The sequence below is a fragment of the Heterocephalus glaber genome, unplaced genomic scaffold (genome assembly GCF_053883595.1).
Source record: "Heterocephalus glaber isolate CG9 unplaced genomic scaffold, H.glaber_assembly_v1.0 deba00001442, whole genome shotgun sequence".
NCBI lineage: Eukaryota > Metazoa > Chordata > Mammalia > Rodentia > Bathyergidae > Heterocephalus > Heterocephalus glaber.
The window spans coordinates 26562599-26585377 of record NW_028258296.1 but is presented as its reverse complement, the minus strand read 5'-3'; the positions used below and the strand labels follow the sequence as shown (position 1 = coordinate 26585377).

The 22779-nt window shown below is 40.7% G+C and overlaps 1 protein-coding gene across 1 annotated transcript in view; it reads right to left on the bottom strand.

Annotated features, from left to right (window-relative positions):
* Cdc7 (cell division cycle 7) overlaps positions 1 to 22779 on the bottom strand; it is a 127453-nt gene that overhangs the window by 5925 nt on the left and 98749 nt on the right. Inside the window, exon 12 of the mRNA XM_087213103.1 lies at positions 5429 to 5535. Coding sequence (XP_087069229.1) covers positions 5444 to 5535 — 92 coding nt within the window. The 3' untranslated portion in view covers positions 5429 to 5443. The remainder of the gene's footprint in view (positions 1 to 5428; positions 5536 to 22779) is intronic.

Below are 22779 nucleotides of genomic sequence, written 5' to 3'. Positions count from 1 at the left end.
AGTCTAGAGGACTTGGTTGAAGGTGCTGACCACCTCAGCCAGATCTTCACAAAGGCTCCAGGATGGCCTAGAGCCTTAAAAATCTTGGCTCCTCCTAGCTGACTGAGAGACAATTTGGGAGCTTGTGGCCAAAGACTCAATCAGGAATATATTTTCCCCTGTAGGTATGTGCATGTGGACAAATAGAGTAGGTCCAAGTGAATGTGTATGCGTTTTTGTATGTGCATGTACATGAGTATGTGTTTCTCCCTTGCAACTTTTCTTTATAGGAAGGACTTGTTCAAAGCTCTGGTGTTCTTGGTTGGGACTGTCAAACCATCATCTCAGAGGGAGCAACCATGGGAGTCAGCTCCCAGAAGCCATCCTAGTGTGTTTCCCTCCTGGCTGGCTGTCAGCACTCTGGGGCTGTGGAGAAAGAGGCGTAGGCTGACTGGTGAGAGGCCCAGGAGTGGCTGTGCTATGGAGACCCGCCTTCCCCAGAGCAAGGCAGACACAGTGGGGACAAGAACCCTTCTACAAACACGAGTGAGGACAGGGCATCAATCACCACCAGTGGGTGACACCACCACAGCTTCTCCTGTCAGCAGGGCTGGCCTTTCTCTTCACCTGCCAGGAGTGAGGAGTCAGGCGTCCAGAGCAGGGCTGCAGAACGCATGCCAGGGAGGCCTTTCCAAAGGCCTCCCTGTAGTAGTAGTCACACTTCCAAGGCTGTGTGACTACTCACTGCTGCCTCATGAGCACACGTGGATTTTGTTAACTTGATTTGTCTGTGTCCAAACAACTTTTCCAGCAGAGTAAGGCAAAAGCCTTACAAATAACTGAGCTCCTTGCTGAAAGAAATGAGCAGAGCTGCAAGTTTACCTTTCCATGGTACCATTTTGGGGCCAGTGTGGAAGTCAAGGGATGTTCTTAGGAAAATTTATCCATTCATTTAATATTTTTATTATCTACTTACTTTGTAAAAGAAGTCCTAGGATTCAAAGATAAATAAGACATAGAATTGTTTTTAAGAACTGACAGCTTAATAGGAAAAGTAGTAGAATAATAATAATAGGATTATCAGATAAATACCACAATGTTGAAGAAGCTGTCATCCAGGCATCCAACAAAGAGCTGAGGGAACATAAAAGAGAAGAATTCAAGGAAGGTGTCATATGAAGTAATATGCTAGTTGGATCTGTTGGATGTGTGAGAGTTCTCCAGGAGGTGTGTATGTGTGTGAGCTTGTGCATCTGTGTGTGTGTGTGTGTGTGTGTGAGATGAGCACATGTTTATTATAGTTTATCATAGAAGGGGGAAGAGTGAATGTAAAAATATGGAAAAATCAATGAACATGCTAAGTGCAGAGACCAGGAGATTTGGGACAGGTGAGGAGGTGGCGCGCTCTGGAGAGATGGCCCTTCCAGATCGGGAAAGTTGGGGAAAAGGTGTGAAAGAGGAGGTGGCAATCACTCTGGGCTTTTGCAGATGGCCAGAGTTTTGAGAGATAGAGAAGAGGGTATCCTAGGAGATAAGATAGCATAGACTATGAGACAAAACACAGGACATATTTGAGGGATAGCAAGGGTTAGGTGGCATTTAGGGAACAGGAACAGTAAAAATGGCTAGAAAGAGGGTCTGGCTAAGGAGCTTGGACTTTGGACAAATGGAAACTATCAAAAGTTTTTGTTGATGGTTCAGCTGTCATTGTTTGAGAGGTATAATGTTAAATTCATCCTTTTTAACATTCTCTAAGTTTTGGCAAATGTATATAGTTGTTAACACAACGTCAAGCTATAGGAGGCTTCCATCAAGCCATAAAGTACTTCTCTGCCCATTTGCAGTCAACCTCCCCTCCCACTCCTTCAAAATCACTGAGGTGCTATCCATTAGTTTTGCCTTTCCCAGAATTCCTAAAAGTGGAAGCACGTAGGAAGTAGCTTCTTGAGTTTGGCTTTTTTCACTCAGAATAACGCATTTCAGATTCACTCGTCTTCTGTGTATGTCAATACTGTAGCTTGTTCCTTTTTTTGCCTAGTCATATTCTATCATATGGATATGTCCATTGTTTATCCAATCATAATTGAGGACATTTAGGTTATTTCTAATTTTTGTCAATTATAAATAAACCCTGTATCAGTATATACATGTAGGGAACAGGGAAAGGGGACATTACCAGAACCTCCACAGTAAGACCTAGTCTCCTGCGAGCCACAGCAGCACAAGGTGATTATACAGGAAAGGTAGAAAAATGAGACTTTGAGAAGAAGCCAAGCTTTGGGCCTGATCAGTGCTGCTCCAGGTGGCAAAGACCCCAGACCCCCAGCTTGCCACACCTTTGTTCAGAACCTGGGAAGAAACAAAAGTAGCAATTGACTCCGACGGAACAGCGATGATCCTAGATCAGTGAGGAACTATGCAAATGAAGATTTAGGAGGAGATTTGGTTCCTCCCAGGGTGTCTCCCGCAGGTGTAATCTTGTCCTGGAGAATCACAGCATCACAGTATCATTGAGGTCTCAGTTGTGATGGGGGCCAAAATGGAATCGTATCTCGGAATGCCATAGCTGGGCCGTGGGCAGGAGAATCAGGCTAACCAAATGATTTTTCCCTAAAATTATGTAGCGTTGCTCCCAACATTTACATATAGGTTTTTGTGTGAAAGTAAGTTTTCAGTTCACCTGGATGCATACCTAAGTGAATAAAAGTAAGATTACTGGGTGAAATAAGTATTTACAGGTACATGTTTGACTTTGTTTTGAAAAGACAGCTAGGGTTGGGGATGTGGCTCAGTGGAAGAGACCTGCTTGGCCTGCACAAAGCTCTGGGTTCAATCTACAGCACCACAAAACACAAAACAAATAAAAATGAAACCTGCCAAAATATTTTCCAAAGAAGCTATAATATTTTGCACTCCCACCAGCAATGTCTGAAAGTTCCAGTTTTTCTGCATTCTTGCTAGCATGTTACTGTATTTTTAAACCATTCTAATTGGTTGTGAACTGGAATCTCATTGCAGTTTTAGCTAGCATTTCCATAATGACTAATGATATTAAGTATCATTTCATATGTTCATTTACCATTCTTACATTTCTTTGGTGAAGGATCTGTTCAATTCCACAAAGCTGACATGACCACAGCTAGGTGTTAGAAGATTATCTTGGCAGTGCTGCCCAGCCTGTACACCCAAAGTGTCAAATGATTTTTGTTTTGTTTTGTTTGAGACAGGGCCTTGCTGTGTAGTTCATGCTGGTCTTGGGCTCACTAGGTAGCCCAAGCTGACCGCAAACTCCCTGTGATCACCCTGCTTCAGCTTCCTGAATGCTGAGATTACAGGCATACACCATCACACATGGCCCAAAGTGTCAGATAAGGGCTGGCAGTACCTGTGTTTCCCAGTAGCTTGTTAGAAATGCAGCACTCTGGCCTCATCTTAGTCTTACTAAATCCAAAATCTACATTTTAACAGGATCCCCAAGTGATTTGTATATATGCTTGTTAAACTTTGAGAAACACTGGTTTTCAGAAGAAATTGGAGATATTAAAAAAATGCAAGGGGGGCCGGGGATTTAGCTCAGTGGTTCCGCCGCCTGCCTTGCAAGTGCAAGGTCCCGAGTTCAATTCCCGGTACCAAAAAAAAAAAAAAAAAGCAAGGGACTAATTGAAAAAAGCTGTTGTTATATGGAGAACTCAGGGAGACAGAGCAGACAGAAGGCAAGGAAGTGAGAATCTATACATGTGCTGGCCTGGTCTGTACACTTGACTCAGGGTTTGAGTTCCTATCTGCTCCCCTTCCCAATTCCACAGGTGGGTGAAGGCTGAGGTGATAACAGAGGGCTGTCAGAGGAAACCATGTCCTGAAACAGCAGACATGTCAGTTTAGGCCTCCAGTTACAACCTGTAGGATGGTAGGATAGGGCAGTCTGTCACTCTATCAGGCAGAACAAGGTGGAATTTGTTTAATCAGTTACACCAGCCAAGACTGACAGGGCCTCCAACACTGTGCTGGGTACATGCAGATAAGGCCCAGGCCTCAGATGAAAGTTCACGGTCTAGCTGAGAGAATGGACAGACATAATTATCACTCGGTCTGATAAGTGTCATAGCAGAACACATATAAGTACTGTACAAGCCCAGAGAAGGGAAGGACTAAGTGGAGCAGGGAATATAAGCAGGCACAGAAGGATTCAGGAAAAAATTAACTGTTGACTTGGTTTTAGGATTCTAATAACAGCTAACTTTATAAAGCACTATGTGCCAGACTCTGAATCTTATCTTATGCATTATTATGTTTAATCCTCATAATAGCCCTATGATATAGGGACTGTCATTAGTCCCATTTTATGGACAAGTTAGCCATGTGTATAGGAGAATTCAGTAACTTGCTCCATGACTCCCCTCTGTCTGGCACCAAAGTTTGTGTTCTTAACTGAGCTAGCACTGTGAGCCAGGAGAATGCCAAGAACAGATACAGAACCAGTGTCCCCTGGCTCGAGAAACTACTAGTCCTTGCCTCAGCCCAAACTTTGCCCAGAGATACAAAAGAGGTTGATAGATGTTTAGACAGAGGGGTTTCCTCTGGAAGGCTTGGGCAACGCAGGCTTTCTGTTTGCTACTGAGCAGCCCGTGGTCAGGCTTCCATGATTATCCTGTGCTCTGGCCACTGCCTTCCTCTGAGGCAGAGCTGGATAGTGTCAAATGCTTGGCTTTCCGTAGATCCCACATAACTGTGGATTTCTCCTCTATCTAAGGAGATAAAGCCAAAGACAGGCTTTTGCTATTTCTCAGCCTCCCCTGACAGCATAGAGGCCTGTACATTGTAAAGATTTCCAAAAGGGAGCTCTGTTACAGTTTTTAGATGTAAACCTGGAGATACAGGGTAGACATGCCCCTCAGCATGCCTTTGTAAGGTCTCATGCTCCCTCCACCTGTTAGGTGTGCTTTGCAAGCTTCTTGAGTTCAGGGACAGGTCTCCCCTCTATGTTTCTCTTACAGTGCCTTTGCACTGTGCTGGCTCTTGGAGAGCGAGGCTGTGCTGGCCACTTTGGGAGGCTGGAGCTCAGAGAGGAGAGGCTGTGTCTCACAGAAGGGAGGCACCTTCCAGGTTGCCAGGCTGAATCTTGTCTGTGCCACTTTCTAGCTCTGTGACATTAGGCAAGTTGTTTAAACCGTCTGGTAAGATGGACATAATAGTTCCTCCTTATTAAGGATGAGAGGTTTAAGTGAATATATATAAATATTTAGACCATAGTAAGCACCCATATAATGATTAGCATAATAGAATAAACAATCTTTGGAATTGACCTTTGTCAGATTGTGTTGGGATTCCAGCTCCATCCCCTTTTAGCCATGACTTTGATCAAGCCATGGTAGCCCAAAACCCCCGTGCATCACTCCCTTGGCAATCTGCCCACTGTCTGGGATTCTGTAACATCTCAGTGGTTTGTTACCTGTTTCTGTGGATTTCAGACTCTGTGCCCTTTGCTGCTGTTGGGACTCCAGCTCTCAGCAAATCTTGGTGACAGATAAAGTGCCAAATCAGAATGGTTCCAACAATCTGGGGATCAAGAATAAGGATCATGAGAAGAGATACAAGCAAACATCCACAGATCAGCTGTGGAAATACTGCACAAGGTGGTCCAGGACACTGTCTCTGGTTGTGTCTGGAGTTGGCCTTGGTGGATGGCTTGACAAGGCTCTTTATCATCTCTGTCTTTGGAGGCATCTTCACTATGGCCACCCTCCGAGTACAACTTTAGGAGCCTCCGGAGAGGGGCACATGGACCAGAGCACGGCAGCTGACACCAGAGAGGTGAAACCTTGGCTGGAGAGTCCAGGAATCTGAACTGTGTTGGGTGGGCAAAGGCAACCAGGGGAAACTTTAAGCAGGGAGGAGGAAAGAGTTGGTAGAAGTTTTAGAAGCTCTTTCACAGCTGTATAGAGGACAAGGTTCCTGACAAAAAGGAAACATTGGTAACTTTTTCCTTTATTGCACTGTATTTTCTAACTGATGTATAAATCACTGATTTTGTTTTGTTTTAATTATGCATTTTTATTGATTTGAGCTTTTTCAAAGGTAAGAAAAACTTTTATTAACTCAAGACTTCAATGAAGCCCTATGTTTTCCTTTCCCAACCAAGTGAAGTAGAGCACCCAGAAATAAGATAACTTTCCCAAACTCATGCAGTGAGTTTTTAACACAGCCAGGAAGGACTTCGCAGAGTCTGGGTTCTCAGAATTGTGTTCAGACAGATCCTGCTGCAATCCACCCACACAACCAGCTTCACACTTGCTTCCTAAAAATTTACTTTCAACTTAGAGAAAGAACACACCCAAGCTTTGGAAATCAGACTGAGTCCAAGTCCCACGTTAGATATTTGCCTCAGTTTCCTTCTGTGTCACCAAGTCTTTCATCTTTAATGCTTCTCTGGTGGGTTTCCTGCCAGTCTTTGTCTTGACACTGTAGACACAGTGCTAATGTTGACCTTCAGCCCACAATGGCTGCGAGGCCCAAAGGAGGCCTTCTTAGGAAATGAGAAGGATGAAAAATATTGAGCAGAGAATGTGGTTGACTGGCTTGTCTGCTAATATCTCCATGGCACCTCTGCTTTTACCATGACTATGTCAGCAGTTTGTCCTAAGCGGAGCAGAGGAAGGCGGCTCTGTGCCCTCCCCCCATCTCCAGAGCACCCCTAACTGAAGGAACTGGGTGTAAAGAGGTGTTCACAAGGCAGCCTTTATAAGGCACTGTGAATTGTAGTTCGAAGTAGAACATGATACACTGAATTAATTGATCTCAAATTTTATATATTATCCCTGAATGCAACACAAATACATCGCAATTCTTTTTACAATAGAATTCCAAACTGTGCAGTGTCAAACAGATGTGTTTCTGCATAGTTTTTCCTCTTTCTGTAATGCTGTATACTACTTTGCCCCATACCTACCCTTGAGTTTTCTGACGAAAAAAACACTACCACCACCAACATCATACAGGTCAAGAAAGTGTGAGTTTTTTGAACAGGATGTTGTTGAACTCAAATTGGACCCCAGGTTATGGGAAAGAAACAGTGCCTTTTACCACAATCAAAGGTGTAGGTGTCCCAAGAAAAGTACAGCAGTCTTGAAAGGAATCAAGCTGCAGGCAAGTTAGGACTTTAAAAAAATATAAATGCTTGTGCTTTTTGAGGATCAACCAGTCACATATTTTCTGTCAGGTCAATGCAGTTGACTTGTTTGCAGAGACAGGCTCATAAAACATCCTTGCCAGAGAGCAGAGATGAGAGAAAGGAATGATGGTGGTTACTTTGTTTTCTCTCAGAGAACCAAGTGTTGTTCCAACTGGATACAATATTCTCCTAGATCTGAATGAACTCCTGAGCAGTGCCACCACTGCTGTCTCTGTGACACCATCTGGGCCTATTCTGGAAGATCTGCATCCTCATTTTCTCTAAATGGAATACTGTCATGGAAACACTGCACTTACAGGGAAGCTTGTATTCAGCTCTGTTTTTGGTGGAAGAGGGTAGTAAATAGTGACCATAGTGGACAAAATCCAAGTGGCAGAACACCTCCATACATGTCTCCTAAATTCTGAGGTGTTCAGGGCTCAGAATGCAGCTCTGTGGTAGAGCATTTGCTTAGCATGTGTGAGGCTCTGGATTCAGTCCCCAGCACAGAGAAAATAAAGCAACAACAACAATGCCAGAAACTAAACAGAAAAGCCTGAGATGTCGAGTCTATAAGAGGATACAAGCATCTCCCCTACCTCCTTTGATTTAAAAGGAAAACCTTGGAGGCTATCTTCTTTGTATTCTCTCAAGCACTTACGTGTTTTGTTTCACTATGGGATATATTTTTTCTATCATTCACTGATAGTTTCATAGCTTCATTTAAAAGTTTCTCTTCTAGCCCCAAGCTGAAATAGGGATGCCAAACACAATTATCATCGATTATTAAACCAGGAAATTTTTTTAAAAGCTGAGAGTAATGTCCCTCAGGATTGCTTTTAGAGTCAGCCTTTAAGTGTAAGCCCAAATATTTCTTCCTTTTTCCACTGGAGAAATCATGTTGCTGATGAAAGTGAAATGAGAGCACTAAGTCAAATGTCCCCTCCATAAACCTTCCAGCTGGGGAAATGAGAGCAGCTTCTCTAAAAGGGGATGAGATTGAAGGAAATTGAGTCATCATCTGTAGCCTGTTTACAAGATTCAAGTTATCAGAACAAAACCAGATTTCAAATGTATTTGAAAATAAAACCACTGAAAGCCAAAACCTAAAATGTATCATGTTGGAAGAAAACATTTTCGTTTTAAAAGGAGGTTTAAGCCTATTTGCCCAAATTCCCAAGTTAGTATTTCCAAGTTAGAATTTATTGTTAAAATGTGAAATTGTTGCATTGAAAAGCCACACCTTTAGTTTAAACTAGGCTTAATATGTATAGTACTTTGGTCAACTTTCCCTCCACATGACATTACATGTTCTATTTTTTCCACTTACTGTATAATAGACATTTTTCATGTTCTAATTTTCATTATCCTTCTTTGATGCATACCTTAATAGCCCAATCACTAAATGCACCATAAATACTTTAATCATTCCTTTTTTGATTATTTAGGGTGTTCCCAATTTTTACTATAATGCTGCAGTGAGGATTTTGAAGACTTCAGCTCATTTCAGCACTTGTAGTACTTCCTTGAAATAGATTTCCAAAAGTAGAAATAATGGGTTAAATAGCATGTACATTTTTATTTCCCAGGACGGTTTGCTAAATTGTTTTTCCAAGGAATTATATTTAGTTAGCCAGTCATTAGCAATGAATGAGAAGCTTGTTTTCACTAACATTGGATATTAATATGTACAATCTGTTGGTTAATTTAATAGCAAAATAATTTATTTACCTGGAAGCTTTAAAATTTTAAGAAAGCAAATATGTCTACCATTCCCTCTCAGCTTTCTCAAATTACTTTAGACTTAGAAAGTTGTCTCCTTCCCCCTAACAAGAGCACGGATTTGCAAATGCATGGGGGATGGGGCCTGGGCCACACTGTAGAGTAACTAAATCAAACCACCTGGAAGTGGGTTGTGGGCCCCAAGTGATTCTAATGTGTAGCCAAGGCTGAGAAGCTGTGGAATAGAAGGTGGGGGATTAAATTAGCTTTGAAGGTAGAAAGTAAGAAGGGAGGTGGAGGCAACAGTTTCTCTTTCAGCAAAGAGCTATAATGGTAGTTTGAAGGGGTAGCAGGATCAAAGAAAGATAATCTTGAAAATAGAAGAGGTGACTTGAATATGCTTAAAGGTAGGGGAAAGATTCCAAGGAAGACAAGAGGATAAAAAGAGTCAGAGAATGAAAGATGAAAAAAGAAATAAGGAAGATGACTTGGACTACTGCCCTAGGAAGAGGGATTATTGTTATTTATGTATATATATATATGTATATTTATTGGTACATTTTAGGTATAAAATACATTTACATTTATCATTGGGTGTTTGTACCAGAACATGATGTATCTTAGTTTTTTTTCACCCATTACCTGTGCACCCTTTACTCCCTCCACCCTTCCCTATTTACACAGAGTTTGATTCCATTTTTTTTTCTTTCTCATAATTTTTCCTTTCCCTACTTCCTTTTCCCCTTCCCCTCCCACCATCCCCTAACCCTTGGACCTTTTCTTATCTTAAACTATCAATTATTCATTTTAATCATTTTCATCCTTATTTACATTTTCAATTTCTCACACTAGAGAAACTATTCAGTATTTACACATGTGTGTCCTATTTATTTCACTTAAGAGGATGGCCTCAATATGCATCCATTTAGTTATAAATGTCTCTAGTTTCTCATTCCTTATGGCTGAGTAGCGCTCCATTTTATAGAAAAACCACATCTTCTTTATCCAGTTTCCAGTCGATGGGCACTTGGGCTGTTTCCAAGCTTTAGCTATTACAAACTGTGCTGCTATAAACATAGATGCACATATATCGCTGTGGTATGATTCTTTTAATTCTTTGGGGAAGATTCCCAGTAGGGGAATAGCTGAGTCAAATGGGACCTGTAGTCCTAGTTCTTTGAGGTAGCTCCATACTGATTTCCACAGTGGCTGCACCAGTCTACATTCCCACCAAAAATGGAGAAGGGTTCCTTTCTCTCTGCACCCCCGCCAGCATTTGTTATTGGTTGATTTCTTGATAGCAGCCACTCTTTCTGGGGTGAGGTGGAATCTCAGTGTTGTTTTCAACTGCATCTCTCGAATGACCAGTGATGCCGAACATTTTTTCATATATTTAATTGCTGTTTTTACTTCTTTGTCTGAGAAATGTCTGTTCATTTTGGATTTTGAATTGGGTCTTTGAATTTGGAGGGGTCTGATTTTTTTCAGTTCTTTGTATATTCTCGATAGTAGACTTTTGTCTGAGGTACAGCTGCTAAATATTTCTTCCCACATTGTAGGTTGTCTCTTACCTCTGTTGGTAGTTTCTTTTGCAGTGCAGAAGCTTTTTAATAAGATGACATCCCAGTTGTTGATTCTTTGTGTTAGCTCCCATGCTACTGAAGTTTTGTTCATAAAGTGTTTTCCTATGCCAATGTCATTGAGAGTTCTACCTAATTTATCTTCCAGCAAGTTTACTGTTTCTGTCTTGATATTTAGCTCTTTAATCCACTTTGATCTTAGTTTAGCGTATGGTGATAGGTATGGGTCTAATTTTAATCTTTGGCAGGTTGAAATCCAGTTTTTCCAACACCATTTATTGAACAGGCTATCTTTCCTCCAATGAGGGTGGTTGGCTCCTTTGTCAAAGACGAGGTGGCTGAGTATGTCTGGAGTTGTTTCTGCATCTTCTAATCTATTCCACTGATCTTTGGGTCTGTTTCTTTGCAGTACCATGCTGTTTTTATCACAGTAGCTTTGTAGTATAGTTTCAAGTTGGGGATTGTGATACCCCCAGACATGTCTCTGTTGCCTAGAATTACTTTTGCTATTCTAGGTTTCTTCTGCTTCTAAATGAAGTTTTGGATTGTTTTCTCTGGTTCTGTGAAGTATATTGTTGGAATTTCAATTGGCATTGAATTGAATCTATATAGTAGTTTTAGAAGTATGGCCATTTTCACTATATTGGTTCTTCCTACCCAGGAGCAAGGGATATCTTTCCATTTTCTTATATCCTCTTCGATCTCCTTTTTCAGAGAGCTGTAGTTTTCAATGTAGAGGTCTTTCACTTCCTTTGTTAGGTTGACTCCTAGATATTTCATTTTTTTAGATGCTATTGTAAAAGGAATTATTTCCCAAATTTCTCTCTCAATGGGTCTGCTATTTGCATATAAGAAAGCTATTGTTTTTTGAGTGTTGGCCTTGTATCCAGCTACTCTACTGAATCTGTCAATTAGGTCTAGAAGACTTTTGACTGAGTTTTTTGAGTCTTCTATGTAAAGCATCATATCATCAGCAAATAATGACAGTTTCACTTCTTCCTTTCCCATCTTTATTCCTTTTATTTCTTTCTCTTCTCTAATTTCTATGGCTAATGTTTCCAGAACAATATTGAACAGGAGTGGTGATAGTGGGCATCCTTGTCTTGTTCCTGATTTTAGCATGAAAGTTTTCAGTTTTTGACCATTTAGTATGATGTTGGCTGTTGGTTTTTCATAGATAGCCTTAATCAGGTTGAGATAAAGCCCTTCTATTCCAATTTTTTGTAGCATTTTTATCATGAATGGGTGTTGGATTTTGTCAAATGCTTTTTCTGCATCTATTGAGATGATCACATGGTTTTTGTCCTCGACTCTGTTAATATAGTGTATTACATTTATTGATTTACATATGTTGAACCATCCTTATATCCCTGGGATAAATCTGACTTGGTCAGGTTGTATGATCTTCTTGATGACCCTCTGTATTCTGTTTGCCAGTATCTTGTTGAGGATTTTTGCATCTATGTTCATTAGGGAGATTGGTCTGTAGTTCTCTTTTTGGGTTGGGTCTTTCCCTGGTTTTGGGATCAAAGTAACACTTGCTTCCAGGAATGAATTTGGAAACCTTGTTTCCCTTTCAATTTCCTTGATGAGTTTAAAGAGTAATGGCGATAGTTCTTCTTTAAATGTCTTGTAGAATTCAGAAGTGAAGCCATCAGGACCTGGGCTTTTCTTTGTTGGTAAGTTTTTATTACGTTTTCAATTTCACTCATTGTTATTGGGATGTTTAGAATTTCTATATCTTCTTCATTTCATTTTGGCAATTCGTATGTATCTAGGAATCTGTCCATTTCTTCTGTGTTTTCCATTTTATTAGAGTACAGGTTCTCAAAGTAGGTATTGATGATTCTCTGAATTTCTGCTGGATTTGTTGTGGCTTCACCTTTTTCATTCTTAATTGCATGAATTTGAGTCTTTCCTTTTTTTGATAAGGTTGGCTAAAGGTTTATCGATTTTATTTATTCTTTCAAAAAACCAACTCTTTGATTCATTGATTTTCTGTATCGTTCTCTTAGTCTCCATTGCATTGATTTCTGCTCAGATTTTTATAATTTCCTTTCTTGTACGAGCTTTGGATTTGTTATGCTGTTCTTTTTCTAGGAGCTTGAGGTTCTGCATTAGGTTATTTAACTGAGTTCTCTCTGTTGTCCTAACATGGGGATTCACTGCTACGAATTTCCCATGTAGAACTGCTTTCATTGTGTCCCACAGATTCCTGTATCTTATACTGGCATTATCATTTACTTGTAGAAACTGTCTAATTTCTTCTTTAATTTCCTCTGTCACCCATTGGTTGTTCAGGAGGGTGTTGTTCAATTTCCATGTATTTGTGGGAGTTTTGTGGTTTCTTATGTTATTGATCTCCAATTGTATTGCACTATGGTCTGATAATATACAGGGGATAACTTCAATTTTTTTACACTTACTTAGATATGTCCTATGAGCTAGCATGTGATCTATTTTGGAGAATGACCTGTGTGCAGCTGAATAGAATGTGTATTCTTATTTTGTGGGATGGAACACTCTGTAAACATCTATTAAGTCCATTTGTTCAAGAGCTCAGTTCAGTTCTAGAATTTCATTGTTAATTTTTTTTCTAGTTGATCTATTTGTGATAGAGGGGTATTGAGGTCCCCCACTACAATTGTATTAGTGCTTATTTGGTTTTTCATGTCCATTAATATTTGTTTTGTAGTTGGAGGCATTCTAATTTGGTGCATATATATTTAGGATTGTCATCTCTTCCTCTTGGAGTGTTCCTTTCACAAGGATGTAGTGACCATCTTCGTCTCTCTTAATTAGTTTTGGTTTGAAATCTACTTTGTCTGCAAGTAAGATTGCTATGCCTGCTTTTTTCTGGGTTTCTGTCACATGGAGAACTGTTTTCCATCCTTTTACTTTCAGTGTATGGATTTCCTTTTGAATTACGTGTGTTTCTTGTATACAGCATATTGCTGGGTTTTGCTTCCTAATCCATTCTGCCAGTCTATTTCTCTTGATTGGTGAATTGAGGCCATTAACATTGATGGTTATAATTGACAGATATTGACTCATCTTTGTCATGATGTTTTACTGTTGTTGGCTCTTTTATTTCTTATTTTCCCACCTTTCGCTTTAGTGTCTTACCTTGCGTGGTGCCTTCTCTCTGCTGGCCCTTATGGAGTTGTGACCTTCATTGTCTTTTTCTAGGATATTGCTTAAAATTGTTTGGAGTGCTGATTTGGTGCTCATGAAGTTTCTCAGGTGTTCTTTGTCATGGAAGTATCTAATTTCCCCATCGATTTTGAAAGATAATTTTGCCGGATACAACAGTCTAGGTTGGAAGTTATTTTCTTTTAGGGCTTGAAATGCTTCATTCCAGCCTCTCCTTGATTTGAGGGTTTGTGTTGAGAAATCTGCCATGATTCTGATGGGCTTTCCTTTGTAGGTGATTTGTTTCTTTTCTCTAACTGCCTGTAGAATTTTGTTCTTCTGTTGGGTTTCTGGGATCTTGACTATTATATGTCTAGGTGTAGATGTTTTTTGGTCATGGCTGGTTGGAGTTCTATATGCCTCACTTATCTGTACATCCAATTCTCTACCTCTGTCTGGGAAGTTTTCTACTATTACTTCTGTGAACAGTTTTTTTTTATGTCAATTGCTCTTTCTCCTGTTTTTTCATAGACTCCTATGAGTCTTATGTTATTCTTCTTTGCATTATCCAGCAGCTGTTGGATTGATTTCTCATGGTCCCTTACTATCTTTAAGAAATCTCTGTTTTCATGGTCCTTAACTGCGATCCTGTCTTCTATATCTGATATTCTGTCTTCAGATTCTCTTAGTCTGCTCTGCATGCTTTCAATGGAGTTTTTAATCTCCTGAATATCTGTTTGAATCTGTTTCATGGATTCCATTTCTTTCTAATGTTGAGCGATCATGTTTTCCATTTCTTTCTTATGCTGGGCATTCACAGCTTCCAGCATGTTTCTGATCTCATCTATTTTCTTGTCTGTTTCTGCTCTAGAGCTTCTAATCATGTCTTTCACTCTGCTCACCATGTCTGTTTTTATCTGGGAGATTATTTCTGCTTTGAATTTTTCTAGAGCCTCATGCATCTGCTTTGTTATTTCCTGTGCTATCAGTTCAGGGTGTCCAAGTGGTTGCTTGTCAGACTTTTCCACCTCATTTCCCCCAGAATTTCCTTTTTGTGACATGGAAGCCTGGGTCTGTGCCTTGCTTAAGTGTCTTCTCATTTTTGTTTTTGGTACTGTCCTTGGTTTAATTCCTGGGTTGATATTTCAAAATTGCTTAATGTAGGTATCTTTATTGCTTGTGTTTAGAAACCTTGTGGAATGATTGCTTTTCAGAGGTGTCTTCTAGATATAGCATGTGTTTGGCTATTTTATTTTCCTTATACTAGGTAGGAAAATGACTCTGAGGTTATTTTATTTTCCTTATACCAGGAAGGAAAACTAATTAGATCAATCACAACATGTTAGCCCAAAAGACATAGTCTGCAATACCATAGCATCAAGCACAGCTTAGAAAATGACAATTTGTGGTAGTTATTAATCTATCAATTTTAACTATGTGAGCTAAATTGAAACCGAGGACCAACCTAACATAAATTTATAATGAATAAGCTCTTCAATATAGCATCTTTCCCCTTTGGGGTGGGGAGTTAAAAGGAGTTGGGGAGGGAGGGATAGATAGAAAGAACAGGTAAGATTAGCAGTGAGGCCCGAAGACACAGAAAGATCACACAAACTCTAAGAAGTTGTTAAAGGCAAGAGAAAATGGCAGAATGAAAGAACAAAGATGCGAATAGAATCACCTAACAGCAACAGGGAGGCTAGATACTAAATTTACTTTCCTTTAAACCTAATGATAATCAAGAGAAGGAAAAAGAGAAGAAAAAAACCAATAAGTTAGAAATCCGAATTCAGTGCGGAAAGGAACAAATGGGGAGATGGGGAGCAATGTGGGACAGCAAGAGAATGAGTGAGAGAGAGAGAAAAAGAGAAGATAAAAGAAAGAAAAGAAAGGAAAGTATAACTTTGAAGAGTAGAGAGAAAGTAAAAATTAAGAATTGAAAATAGAAAAAAATTTTTTTTTTCTTTTTTGCAAATAGCACTAGAAATTATGGGCCTCCTTCAGGGTATGTCTCTGCTGTTACAGTAGGCAACGTAGGAATCCCTGTGCATACAAGTCAGTGAGTCTCAGCAAGCCAGCAGCAGACCAAGTACAGTGGTCTGATGTGCCTTTATTGTACAGATTCTCTTTACTTTTCCACTGAGCTTCAATTTTCATCGAGGAGCCTGAGAAGCCCTCTTTCTGTTACTAACTTCTGCTCTATCTTGTGGCGCTCAGGACAAGGGTCTTTATAATCTCCTGTGCCTCTGTAGTGTGGGACCAGGTAGCAGAAAAGCCAGAAGGCCAGAGGTGCATGTTGGTGGTGGTGGTGGGGCGATTTGGGCCTTGAAAGGCGCCCACGCGGCTAAGCAGACCTCACAGTGGCGTGGGCGGGGCCCGGGATGGCCGAGTAGCTTCAAACTGTTCCTCTCACGTAGCTGGTCCAGCTTAGAGAGCGTCGGATGGGGGTTGGGCTGCAAGACGCCCCCCGGACCTCACCGAGGAAGAGGGATTATTGTGAGGGGAAAAAAAGATAGTGATTGCTCAGAGATATGTGAAGGAGAGGAGACAAAATGCAGGGATGGGGACACGTTAAGGTGTGGGCGTTTGCATCAGCCAGCCCTGGTCTCAGAGGAGAAGTCACCTCCTGGAGTGGGGTCAGGGCAGTGGAAATGGTGTGAGGCAACTTCTGTGGAGAGAAAGGGAAAAGAGAAAAGGAAAAGTTAGTGTATTAAAAGCAACCAATTTCATCAGTGGGCAACAACAGTGTACATGACAGTCTCTACTGAAAAATCAGTAGTTAATCATTAGTTAATGAGTACATTTAGAGTTGGATATTATCCACATTATCATACCTTTCAAGTCTATGAGAGTGAGCGGGCAGTATACATTGTTGTCAGCTGAGGTTCAATTGGAAAAACAACCATTATGGATGGTATAAGAGATTCTTTTTAAAATGTAGATTAGACCAGAAGTAATTGTGGGATCTGATGGAGAAGTCTATGCATAACAGTTGCCTGTGTGGCTGGCAGTGGCACCAAGGTCACCACAGATCAGCAGAGGAGACCTGGATGTGCAGTGAAGGAGAGATGCAAGTAAACTAGGGCCGGGGATTTAGCTCAGTGGTTCTGTCACCTGCCGCACAAGCGCAAGGTCCTGTGTTTGATTCCCGGTACTGAAAAAAAAAAAAAAAGCGAGAAATACAAGTAAACTAGAACTCATAAGGATGACTGGTACCTTCATCTGTCTTTCATCTCCAGCCTTGAAGGTGAGGGTGACTTATAGAAGATGCTAGTGCCCTTTGTCACAGGTGCACAACAACTGGCCCCAGGCTAGGAATGGCTGAAGCAAAGGAACTGGTAGGGGCTAGAGTCCCAGGCCAGGTGCTCTTGACAATACTTGTGAGTTGTGTGAACTTCCCAGCATAAAAACAGAGGCTGCCTCAATTTCACCTCCCACATCTTGGACAACCACAGAGGAAAGAGAATTCTGGGAAACTTGGCTTCACTGGCTGAACTAACACCTTAAAAAGACACTACAAGCAGTCTATAGTTTCAAAAGTGTTTTAAAGCATTCTACAGACTTTCACAGGAATCCAGTACATGAAATACACTAGAAACAATGTTTGAGTTTTATAAGAGGATAAATGCTGGTCCAAAGCTTACAAATGGGCTCAAAGTCACATCTTGTGTTCTGGCTGGAATGGTAGATTTAGAACTTGGCTTTCTGGTCCACAGACAAGTGAGAACAGAGACACCCTCCACTTCTGGTAGTGGTGTGCATGCTGAGGAAATCATGTGCAACTGTTTTATAACGGTCACTGAGGCAAGAAGTTTGGGGCCAAAGGAGCCCCCAGGGTTTTTGGAAATGTAGCTTTAGCTGAGCTTTTTCTTGTCTCAGCACACCATTGTAACCTAGACGTGCCAGGGGATCGAGAACCGCTTCCTCGGCCAGGACCGCAAGCAGTGCCTGGTTTGACTGATTAACTCTTATGTAAGGGTAGTGCAGCTGTGAATTTGGAGACTGAAACATCCCAGATCCTCATAAAGCAGCTCACATATTTGCCATCCAATAGAGCATGGCTGAAATAACACAATCTCCTTGATGAAGGTTTTGGGAATGCTGTGTCAGCTGGACCCCAAGCCCTGTGGTTTCCATCCTCCTTCATGGAGGCTGCTGGCTGAGGGAGGGGACAACATCTGCTCTGGCATATTCCCTGCCTGCTTCATCTTTCACCTGCTTCCAGCACATAGGAATCAACATCAAGCTAGAAACTAGACCACCAGGCCTTCCTCTCTATATCTAGGCTCAAATGGCCACATCCAGTGCCTTGGAGAGGGTTAAATTTTAGTCCGGCTCAGATGTCATTTACTGTTCTACTGCAGATGTGCAATCAAACTAAACTTAATATGATCTGGGTTTGAAGGATTTTGGAAAACTTTCTTGGAACCATGAAAGGTTAGCTTCCCAAAGCTTCTCTCCATCTCTCTCTCATGCTCTCCCTTTTCGTTCCTCCTCAATTACCTTCTCCCACCCTCTTCTCTGCCCTTTGTTCTCTTTCCAGAAACACATAACCAAGTGTTTACTAGGATCAGGCTATGACAGGCTGAGGATACCAAGAAGGCAGAAAGTGCCTGTCCTTGGGACAGACCGATGAGCACACCATGGTGTGGTGTGAGGAACATGCTGGTGAGAGCACAGAAGGTAGGTGGATGTCAGGGCAGTTGAGTCTTAAGAGCACCAGTTACCTGGTAGTCTCCTCTGTCCTTTGGGTCTTATTTGTCTGCCCAAACATCCTTTTTTTAAGTCCACTGCCAGCCACGAGACTATCTCTGGAGAAAGGAAGACCCTGGAAGCCAGTAGCAAGCCTTGAAGTCATCTTCTTATGGCCATCTCTGGACTCCATCTCCTGCATAAAGAAATTGTTCTCAAATGCCAAACTCTCCTAACTTCCAGAAGGACCCAAAGTAAAGTTTCAAACACCCAATTACACACCCAACTTTAATTAGAGCCAGCAAATCTTCTCTGCTATGTTGATCCATTAAAATTTCTTCAATTCTCTTAAAATACAAATGCAATTTTCTTTCAAGTCTCTTTCCTGTTATTCCTAGCTTTCCTGGCTGCTGGACTGTATTTTACTGTTGCCTCCACTTTCACTCATGCCCATCCACACCAATGTTTGTAGAGTCAATTTCGAACATAATTTGACTCCTGACCTGTAGTTGAGTTTATTATCCACCCTTCACCTGGTACCACACCTGTTCTTACAATAGCATCCTCTAGTACCTTGTCCAACTATAGCCTGAAGGAGTTAATTATCAAGGAACTGGATCCAGCTCTTAAGCGAGGGGCTTTAGAATGCTAATGTTACAGTTGCCAGGTCTACAAAATGGTATTGAGCAAACCATGAGATTGCTATGTGATGAAAGGTGAAACTTAGTACACATGTAAGACCTTGAAGCTAGATGCCAAGAGAGACCCATTTTTCAATCCACATTTTGCAGAATCTTAGGAGGACTTGTCCATACTATGAGTACTACATCTAGAGTCAGGAGGACAGTTTGAAGGCCTTGGAGGTGACCAGAATGCTGCCTTATGCCAAATCAAGGGGGCCCTAGGAGCTTGTTAGAGATGGATGATTTCAGGTTCCACATTTGCTGCATAGAAACAGCACCGGCTTCCCACCCCTGCCCCCACACCCACACTGGGGACTGAGCCTATGGCCTTTGCTATAAGCTACATTCTTAGCCTTATTTGTTTATTTATTCACTTATTTATATTTTGAGACAGGGTCTCATTAATTTGCCACTTGAACTTGCACCCTCCTGCCTCAACCTCCCAGGGTGCTGGAGTACATCGGCATTTTGACAAGACTTCAGATGATTCAGATGCACGATAGTTTTTGAGAATCTCTGCTCTAGAGTTTTATGCATAACTTTCACATACATTTAAAAATCCCTGTCTGAGGAAAGCAGAGGAAACTGAAGATTTGAGAAGCTGAGTGACTTATACAATGTAACTGGCTGGAAGTAGAAATTTTTAACTGCTACTAGTTAGGAGCTCTTTCCACTGTACCACTTGACCCCCTGGCAACAGTCAAAAATATGGTAATGGGGTACTTTTAGATGCTAGGCACTGTTCTAAATTATTTTTAATCTCACTGGATCTATGAGATCTTTATTTTTCTCATTTTTCAGTACACCAGAAACAACTATCGTACTTCAGTCTCTGAGTTACTCACATGGAAAATTGAATTCTGAATTTCTTAGTTGTAACTGGAAAGTGAGAAAATGAAGGAATAAAAGGGGTACTAGCTGTGTGACACTAGACAAGTTTCCTCATCTTCTAAGAAATTGTGTTGAGCTAGGCCAATGGTGGCAAACCTATGGCACACGTTCTGTAGTGGGCTGCTTGTATCATTGAAAGCTCTAAAAGGTTTGCCATCACTGACTTTTTAAGGCAATTTCCAATCCTGAATTTTTAGGATTCTAAATCCTTTCCTTAATATCCACTGATGATTTTTCTCCTGAGCAGCTTTGATTTAGGATCAGAAACGGTCATCTCAGACCAGAGTTTGGGGGACAGGATGACACAGATGACACAGATGTCAAACCCTGTGTGCAAATCCTACACCTAGCATGGAGCCCAGCCTCCGCCCAACCTGCTGTGTGGCATCATGGATAACTTCCAACACAACTGTCCTAGAATTTCTGGGAATAACTTAAAATTATTCCTTGCAGCTGTACCATACCTTTCCATTTCAGCTGGCAAGAGGATACCCTTAAAGAAGAGAAGATGGTTGGCCCTGGAGAGTTGCCTACAAGCCCCACACCACAGAATAAGTTAACTGCCAACAAATCAGAAACATATGGTACACAACAAGCTTCTCTCAGAATATGCCTATTTAATAATCTCAGGAATTACTGTTTCTCAAAACACTTGGGGCTTGTTACCAAATCCAGGGCCTCTACTGTCCAGTTTAAAATGAATTGTCAACATGGCACAGTCACAGTTACCAGGGCCAGATTAATGCATTTTTACTCCATCCATAGGAGATTACTTTCCAACTGTACCACTTGGTGATTGTGACTCAGAAGGGGTCTTAGTAGGAGCGGGTTTAAAAGACACCTGACCAATTATGCCTAAGTAAATACAGCTTAAAACAAATCACAAGCAAGCACTACTGGAGTCACAGTGCAAAAGGACACACACTTGGTGCTTCTATTTTCAGAAAATTAACGAACGATTTCAGTTATGGCAAAATAACTTTGCAGAACAGGGGTCAGTTTGCTCTTTTAATCAAGAAGCTTTGCCAAATATTTACTAAAATAGGGCAGACTCCTTGCAAAAGTATAAATAGTTTTGTTTCTTATTTAAAATAAAAAGGTCCCTAGCACCTTATATGGTCTGATCCTTTGATAGCACTCAAGTGTTTTTATAGTAGGATTTCCATTGTGGTCTCTGCTAAGGAAAAAAGAAACAAGATTGCAGCCCAAGGTCAGAGAAAAATGATGCTTCACATAAAAATCCGATAGAAAATTCTGCAGAGTAAACTGTGAGTAATATCTTAGGAGGATAAAGCATGTGGTAATGCTGTGCTCAGACTTGGTGAGGACTGAAGTTTTCTTTAGCAAACATAACTGGTTGCTTACTCAGTTGGTTCCTTCATGATAGAACCCTACTTCTGCTCAGTTAACTGCTTTTTCCCAGTGTGATTCAGGGCTCCAAGCTCAGCACATTCTATTTTGCTAATTATGGGAGTCCCTTGATTTGTTTAGGAACAGACATGTAGCCCAATACTGTTCAATGAAAAATGAAAAGTCTGCTAGGGGTTAGGGAGAGTTTGGGGGAAAGACTTCCTCGCTCCTAAGGAAGAGGAACAAGAGGAGACAGATTGTCCCTAGGATGCTGTCATATTTGAATATGGTGCTGGCAAAATGGCAGCCATCTTGTTTTTAGGCAAAGGTAAAGCTAACACAGGGTTTGGGCAAGGTAAAGTGAATCACTGAGAAATGAAATACAGCCCTGACACATTGCATCTGGAGCCTATCTGCCTTTGAATTTCCTATTACATGAAATGATACGTGGATTTCCTTGTTGTTTAAATCAGTGTGAGTTGGTATTTCCAGCTAACCAAAGCATCCAATCCAGTTTAATATACTTCCATATTGACATACATGCCAACAATTCATCTTTCTATTACACTATCCTAAAAACTTTATCTCACTCATCAATTTGCTGAACAGCCTTCAGAAAGGTAAAATTTCCTCAGCTATTGTAGCATAAAACTGTAGATTAATCAATAAATCTAAATGCTATTTCTCCACTGATTACAATTTATTCCATTCTTATTTCTCAAGATAGGTGAATCAGATTGGTATCCCATAGGGCCCTTTGTGTAATTAGGTTAAATGGAGTCAGAAGCACATGTGTTTCCAGGACTGTGTCAGTGGTTATATATATATATATATATATATATATATATATAGAGAGAGAGAGAGAGAGAGAGAGAGAGAGAGAGAGAGAGAGTATTTTTACTTGTAAAAATTAGCTGGGAATGTCAAGACAACTGATGGGGTCAGGGTTGGTGGCAGAGAGGCCAGAACAGCAGATCTTGGCAAGCTTTCAGGAACAGCATGAGGTACAGATTCAGACATAGGTTTATTGTCCCAAATCCCACATTGTGACCTCAAACTCAAATTTCAGAAAAAGCTCCTTTGCCCATGTAAAAAGTAAATATTATGGATTGTCTGATAATATTTATGCTTTTCTATATGTTGTAATAATAGACTTTCAAGTTTTCCAAATTTAAATTTGATTTCAAATTGTTCCTTCTACAGGGAATCCTATATTTGGCACTTAGGATTTATTTTTTCTCATTATTACCTTCATTCAATGTCCGTATGTAAAATATAAATATTCCAAAACAAGCAATACTGTAAGGCTAGTCAAGGAGATTTCCAAAGGATTCTCTTTCCATTCATATCTGATGAATGAAATCGTTGGATTTCTCACCTTTAAATATTTGGTATATTTCCTTAATTTTCTACTTTCCCGTATCTGTGAAGACCTGGTTTAGCACTGCCCACTAAATCTCCCAAGGGCAGTAGTTACTGAATGTGCTAAGAGCTCTAGCTAGGAAAGCTTAAGTCTTAACACCATGAAGATCTCCAGCACTTAGATTACAGATTATAAGAATGGTATAAAATTCTCCACCAA